The sequence below is a fragment of the Malurus melanocephalus genome, unplaced genomic scaffold (genome assembly GCF_030028575.1).
Source record: "Malurus melanocephalus ecotype Western Australia unplaced genomic scaffold, MMel_1.1 scaffold_193, whole genome shotgun sequence".
NCBI classification, from domain to species: domain Eukaryota; kingdom Metazoa; phylum Chordata; class Aves; order Passeriformes; family Maluridae; genus Malurus; species Malurus melanocephalus.
Window position 1 is genome coordinate 1353774 of NW_026623425.1, and position 7028 is coordinate 1360801.

At 59.9% G+C, this 7028-nt stretch overlaps 1 protein-coding gene across 1 annotated transcript in view; it reads right to left on the reverse strand.

Annotated features, from left to right (window-relative positions):
• The window catches only part of TMEM132E (transmembrane protein 132E), a 50015-nt gene that overhangs the window by 7924 nt on the left and 35063 nt on the right, over positions 1 to 7028 (reverse strand). The window contains exons 2-4 of the mRNA XM_057373370.1: positions 3917 to 4817; positions 2572 to 2712; positions 55 to 247 (exon numbers count right to left, since the gene is read on the reverse strand). Of these exons, the coding sequence (XP_057229353.1) occupies positions 55 to 247; positions 2572 to 2712; positions 3917 to 4817 (1235 nt within the window). The remainder of the gene's footprint in view (positions 1 to 54; positions 248 to 2571; positions 2713 to 3916; positions 4818 to 7028) is intronic.

Consider the following 7028-nt stretch of genomic DNA (forward strand, 5'->3'; position numbering starts at 1 on the left):
GGTGTCCCAACCCCTCAAAGCAGGTGACCAAGCCGAGGGCAGGGAGCTGCTCACCATGGCCAGGGGCACGATGGCCCTGATGTCCCTCTGGATGACYGTCAGCTCCGTGACCACCTTCTCCAGGTCGGGCGGGGGGTTGCGGCCCCGGTAGTCRATGTGCCACATGATGCGGCGCGTCACCGACTGGCTGGTGAAGTTCTCCATCTCGAAATCCAGCTGCATGATCTCCGAGGAGGAGTCCCCATCCCTGGGACAGGAGGAGGGGACACATAAGCCAGGTGTCCCAGAACCAGTAAAAGCCAGTAAACCCGCCCCCAGAGCCAGCAGAGAGGGAAGGAAAAGTGAAATCGCAGTGGAAGGGAAGCCAGGCCTGGCTCTGCTCCCATCTCCCAGCGCAGCAGCAGCTGAGAAGATCCCATGGATCGGGGGCTGTGGGACAGACAGGATCCTTGGGATTGGTGTCTGATGGGAGAGAGGGAGCAGAGAGATAGGAGGGCAGGAAGCTGGAGCTGCTGCAGGCCATGGTGAGCCCTGATCCCTGATCCTGATCCCACAGCAGCCCTGATTCCTGATCCCTGATCCTGCTCCTGATCTCACAGCAACCCTGATCCCTGCTCCTGCTGCCTGATCCTGATCCCTGATCCTTGATCCTGATTTCTGATCCCTGATCCCTGATTGTGCTTCCTGCTCCCTGCTCCCTGATCCCCAATCCTGATCCCTGCTCCCTGATCCCTGCTTCCTGCTCCCTGATCCCCAATCCTGATCCCTGCTCCTGCTCCTGATCCTTCTCCCACAGCAGCCCTTATCCCTGATCCTGATCCCACAGCAGCCCTTATCCCTGATCCTGATCCCACAGCAGCCCTGATCCCTGATCCCACAGCAGCCTTGATCCCTTCTCCCTGATCCCTTCTCCCTGATCCCTGCTTCCCGTTCCCTGCTCCCTGATCCCACAGCATCCCTGACGGGCTTTTGCAGCAGACCTGACCCACAGGGGCCAGTGGGATCTCGCTGTGCCCCAGGGCTATTTTGGGGGTTCGAGGGGAATGACCAAAGGCCTGAAAAGGAGATTTGGCTGCCGTTCCAATGCAGGAATATCAAACACAGCCAGGAAAATGCAATTCCAGAGGCAGAGCTTCCTTGCAGAGGGGATGTGACATGGGTGGCCCACTCAGGTGGCACTGGGGCTCCTCACCGTGGGGTGCCCTGAGGTGTCCCCAACCACCACGCTGTGCCCTCCCCCAGCATCACCTGCCCCCAGCCACAGCAGAAACAACAGCCAGGCCGCCCACATTGTGGGAACAACCCAGGATGCAGCAAACCACCCCAAATCGTCCATTCTCACCCTGAATCTGAGAGCTCTCTGCCCCTCCCCTCACAGCCAGCGCTTCCAGAAGCCCCCAGAGCCCCAGCGCAGCAAATCCCTCTGTTTGCACAGGCCGGAGCGCAACGCGGCTCGGAGTCATCCATCCTCTCCACGCCGTTAATATTTGATGGAGTTGTTTGTCTAAAAGGTGATTGTAATCGCTCGGAATTCCTCCCCCGGCTCTAACCTTTGCGGGCTGATTGCGAGCGGCACCGGCAGCGGGGGAAGGGGGAGGGGAAGGGGGAGGGAAAGGGAAAGGGGAAGGGGAAGGGGAAGGGGGAGATGCTCCCAGTGCGGACAGCTCGGTTCTCCGCGGGCTGGGGGTGCAGGGGACACCCTGGGGACGCTCCCGCTGCGGGTTTGGCGGGGGCGTTTTGGAAGCGGTGGTGGGGGGAAATCCACCCCTTTCTAAGGGTTTTTTTAGAGGATCCATCTCTGAAAGGGGCTCTGCAGAGAGATTTTGAGGTGACCCCAGAGCAGGCAGAGCTGAGGGTCTCCTTTTTCTCAGTCTTTGCTTGGTTTTGGGGCGGGGGGCAGAAAAATGGGGAGATTTCCACCACAGAGGGCAAGAATGCCTGGGGCACATAAATAAACCCAGCTCCTGGAGATGCTTGTGTCCCTTTTCCCAAAGGCACAGAGATTTTCCTGTTGTTTTCCAGCATTTCAGGATCTTCCCTGCCRCTGTTTTCCACCCCATGCCCATCCCCTGCCAGTCCCACATCTCTCTTTCCCCAGGCTGAGCAGCTTCTGGGCTCTCAGCTTGGCTTTGTGGGTCTCTGCTCCTTCAGATCATTCTCATTTCCATCTCTGGGGCTCTCCTGAGCTGATCCAAGCGTTTCCTGGAGCCCCAGAGGTGTGAGCAGGGTAGAACTGCCCCACTTGGCTGCTGATTTTTGGTTCCTGCTGCCCATCCAACGCTTATCCATCACTTTAGGGTTCAAACAGGACATTGYCTTGCTCCCCTTCTTCCCCAGAGGAGACATCAGGATAATCAAGAGCTTCTTCCTCTTATCAAAAATTAAATTTTTTCCACCCCAAACTGAGGGATTCTCCACAGCTTCAACACTCACCCCAAAATTCTTCATTTCCCCTGACAGTGCCCACATGGCACTGCAGTCACCCCCACCCCTGGGCGAGGGGCACAGGGAGAACTGCTCCAGGCCTGATCCCAGCATTTCCCTGGCATTCCCAGAGGGCAATTCCCTTACCTGGGTCCAGCCCCGTCCACCCTGGACACGTCAACAGTGGCCGTGGAGTGTTTGCCGCCCGTCAGCAGCTCCGAGCTCACCAGCCACTGCCCGCTCCGGGATTTGGTGCTCAGCAGGTTCACCCCTTTCTTGGCCTTCACCCTGCAGGGAGCGACAGTCAGGGATGGACCCTCACCCCCAGGCACCCCCAGATCCCCTTGGACACCCTGCCATGGCACAGCAGGAATTTTGCCCCCAATCTTTTCCGTTTTTCAGGATTTTAATTTCTCTATTTCCATGTCTCTGCAATCCCAGAATTCTTCAGTGTTTAACTCCAGACTCCACAGAGAGCACTGAGCTCCTGCTCTCCCATTTTTACACAAAGCAATTCCTCTGTAGACCCCAAACTCAAGGACACCTCCCTGTGCCAGACCCCCAGAGATGGAAACAAAGAGAATTGGGGGGAGCCAACTTGGAGTGAATGACTGCATTTGCTGCAGCTGCAATTGGAGGATTCAGCCCCAAAATGGACAAAATTTATAAAACTTGAAAAACCCATGAGCCATTGTCCATTGTGGGTGCAGCCCCTGGGTGGGCTGGGACTGCCCTGAATGGACCCCACACACCCTGCAATAAACAGAACTGATTTTTAATCTCTGAATTTTGTCCAGCCTCTGTTTTAGGTAAATAAGGCATCACCTCCAGGCTGTGGGAAGCACCGTCCACGCTGGCAGGAGCAGCCCATTCCAGCTCCTCTTTTCCATGACATTTTGTCCCTCCAATCCAGCAAGATTTTGGCTCCCCCAGCCCCAGCGCTGACTCCAAGTGAGACCGGGCATCCCTGGGGCACCTGGAGCTCCCCATCCCCTGTTCCCAGATGCCATGGGGACACTCACAAGTGCCCTTTGAAGAGGTGTGGCCAGGGCTGGTGTCCCCATCTTTAGGGACAGGAGCAAGGGAGGGTCCCACACCCACCTGTCCATGCCAGGGGTGCTCAGCACCCCCTGCCCACCGCTCCATTCTGCTCCCACCGGTTCTGGGGCACGATGAGGGGACAAGGGGGACCCCCCTCCTGACCCCACAGCAGACCCACAGCTGCACCACACCCTGTCCCCAAAGCGGATGGGAATAAACCCACAGCTGGGAATTCTGGCAGAGCACAGAGGGGCAGCGATGTCCTGCTCAGACAGCCCTTCCCTCCTGGAATCTTCCACTGCAAAACCACATCCCAGATATTCCGGATATTCCTCTGCCCTTCCCACTCTTCCTGACCTGCTCCAGCCTCCAGCAGATCCTACAAGCACCACATCCTCCCCAACCGACCAAAAGCCAACCATCCCCCGGAAAAAAACAGCCGGGTTTTCACCTGAGGGTGAAGTGCTCCACGGTGGAGTTGGACATGAGGTAGAGGAGGATGCTCAGCACCTCCCCCGGCTTCAGCGGCTTGTCCGGCAGGCGGATGAAGACATTCCCATCCAGGTGGTGTTCCTGCAGGGCCGGCCCGGCCGGGGGCCGCAGGAGGCTGACGCTGCCGATGCGCAGCAGCGGGTGCTGCGTGGGACCCTCAGCCCGCGCCCCACCGGCCCCACGGCGAGCGGCCGAGTCCCCGAGGCACTGCCCGGCACCGTCCGGGGCGTGCAGGGTGTAGTAGAGCTCGGCCTGCTGGCTCTCCCCCGGCACCTCCTCCAGGCTCTCGGGGCTCTTCCTCCTGCCCGGCGGTGCAGCCGAGGGGCCGAACCAGGCGTGGGGCAGCTCAGCCTGCACCAGGCACATGGCCAGGCTGCCCCGCAGGCGGCACGAACTCTTCAGCTCACGGGCATCGCGGAAGGCGTGGAGCCGCACGCAGGGCAGCCGGTCCGTCACGTCGAAGTCGTCCCAGTCGCGGCCGGCCACGTAGAAGAGCACTTGGACCACGGGCTGGCTGGCCACCAGCCGGGGCTGGACGATGAAGGCGCGCACCTTCCAGTTGACGGTGAGGCGGTCGGGCACCTCCAGGGTGCTGGAGGGCTGCAGGTGCTCCTTGGGCAGCACCAGCCCCGTGCTGAAGGGCCCCAGGGTGACGTTGAGGACGGGCAGCTCCTTGGTCTGGAAGACGACGAAGGGCTCGGAGCGCTGCAGAGGGGCGCTGCCGTTGCCCGAGGGGCCGGCTCCCAGCTCCTTGAGGAAGAAGGCCAGGCGGGTGTTGGACAGGCGGTAGCTGACGGGCAGCAGGATGGCCCCGGGGGGCTCGGCGGGCTCGGGGCTGGGGGGTGGCCCCTTGGCGTGGGCTGCGAAGGGGATGGAGAGGGCAGGTTAGAGCAGGGAGCAGGGAACACAGATCCGGGCACGAGGGGGAGATCCCAGACCCCTCAAATCCAGCGGGGTTTCTGTCCCACAAACCAAAAATGCAGAGGGACCCAGAGCAGGATTGTGACTGCTGAGGGGTGGCAGCAGCCTCACCCAACCCACCCGCGGCACGGTGTGGGGTGTCCGGGGAGCGTTGAAGTCACATCTAGACCCCAACTGTCCCTGGGGAGCCTAAAGCATCAGTCACCCACCCCAGCACTGCACCAGCCAGCACAGACCCTTTTACAGAAACACAGCACGAGTGGGTCCATTCCAGCTCCATCCCTGCTCCATCCCTGCCCAATCCCAGCTCCATCCCTGCTCCATCCCAGCTTCAACCAATCTCCATCCCACCTTCATCCCAGCTCCATCCCTGCTCCACCCCTGCTCCATCCCAGCTCCATCCCTGCCCCACCCCAGCTCCATCCCAGCTCCATCCCTGCCCCACCCCTGCTCCATCCCCGCCTCATTCCAGCTCCATCCCTGCTCCATCCCTGCTCCACCCCTGCTCCATCCCTGCTGCATCCCACCTTCATCCCGGCTCCATCCCAACTCTATCCCAACTCCATCCCAGCTCTATTCCTGCTCCATCCCAGCTTCCCAAATGAGGATGCTGAATTTCTCCAGAGGGTCATTACTAAAAGTTAGGTCCAAGCTAATTTTTGGCTGGCAGATCCCATCATGCATTTATCATCAAGGCTTTCCKTCTGCTTTCAGCTCCCAGATCACCCAGGGAGGGCGGCTCAAGCAGCCCCCAGACCCGCTCTGTCCMCACAGGCTGCCCTAAGGGTGGTGTCACAGCTGGTTTGTCACCCATCACCCACCCAGGGATGCCACCCACCCCGTGCTGTCCCCATGTGACAATGCTGGCCCAGCCCAAATTTTTCCAGACCCGGTGGAGAAGTGACATGGGTGATATCGGTACCACCTTGTGCAAACCCCACCAGCGCCCAGGGCCGATGGACTTTAGTAAACCCCATTTTTGACAATTTTTGCCTTAAAAAGTAACTCCAGCACTGGCAGAGCAGGCAGCCACCGCCAGCCGAGGGTCAGAGCTGCCCGAGCCCCTCGGAAGAATCCAATTACCCCACTGCAAGCGGAGAGAAAACCCACAGAAACCTTCCTGGGAAAAGACCGGGGCGCGCAGGCAGCTGCGGGAGCCTGGAAGACATCTCAAGGTCTTCACCTTCTCCAGCGGCTGCCAAGAATTCCCGGGAGGGCTGAATCCCCGCTCTCCCCGCCAGCCCCCCTCATCCCGCGCTGCCGGCGCTGATTGCAGYCGCTCCCAAGCGGCTCCGGAGCGGCGGAGCCCAAATTACCGGTGTCAAACGGCGGGGAAAGGTTTGGATGTGACGGCTCCGATCCCGGCAATGACTCAGCCCCCTTCCCCAAGGAAGGAGCCTGCCGGGACACGCCGGCTTTTTCCAGCCTTGAAAGGGGTCCCAGACGCGTTCCCCGGGGCTGAAGGGATGCGGGAACCCCCGCCCCGGCCCGGGGAAGGTTCTGCTGCGGGGTAAGTGGGAATTAAGCAGCTTAGAGGGTTCCTAAAAGGATTAGCACCGKATACGGGATGGGCAGGATCCGCAGCCTGGGGTGGAAAATGTCCAGGAGCCAGGTAGAGAATCCCCCGGGGCTGCGCGATCGCTGGGCAGCCCCTGCCACCCCATTCCACTCGCTCTAGATGTTTTCCTGTCTCCCAGAGAGCCAGGAGCTGCAGGAGAGGTGCTAAACCCTGGACAGCACCTATGGGTGCCCCTCCTCTCAGCAGTAACCAGCAGGGAAGGGCTTTCTGCTCCCGTAACTTGTGGAAGTTGTTTTCTGCCGAGAAACGTGAAGGTTTTCATCCTCCTGCCATCCCCAACAAGTGGAAAACGGGATTTTCCCCAAGGCACGGGATTATTTGTGCTGGAGCGACATGAGCTGGACCCGCTTGGGTGAGGAGCAGAGGAAGGGGCTTTGCTCAGCCCACTCGCTGAAACAGCAGCAGGCTTTATCCCATCAAAATCCCCGGAGTAGGAGCAGGATGTTTCACAGGGAAAACCTGCCCTAAACCAGCCCAAAACCCATCCAAAACCAGCCAAAAACCCACTCAAAACCCACCCAAAACCTGCCCAAAGCCCACCCAAAACCTGCCCAAAGCCCACCCAAAAACC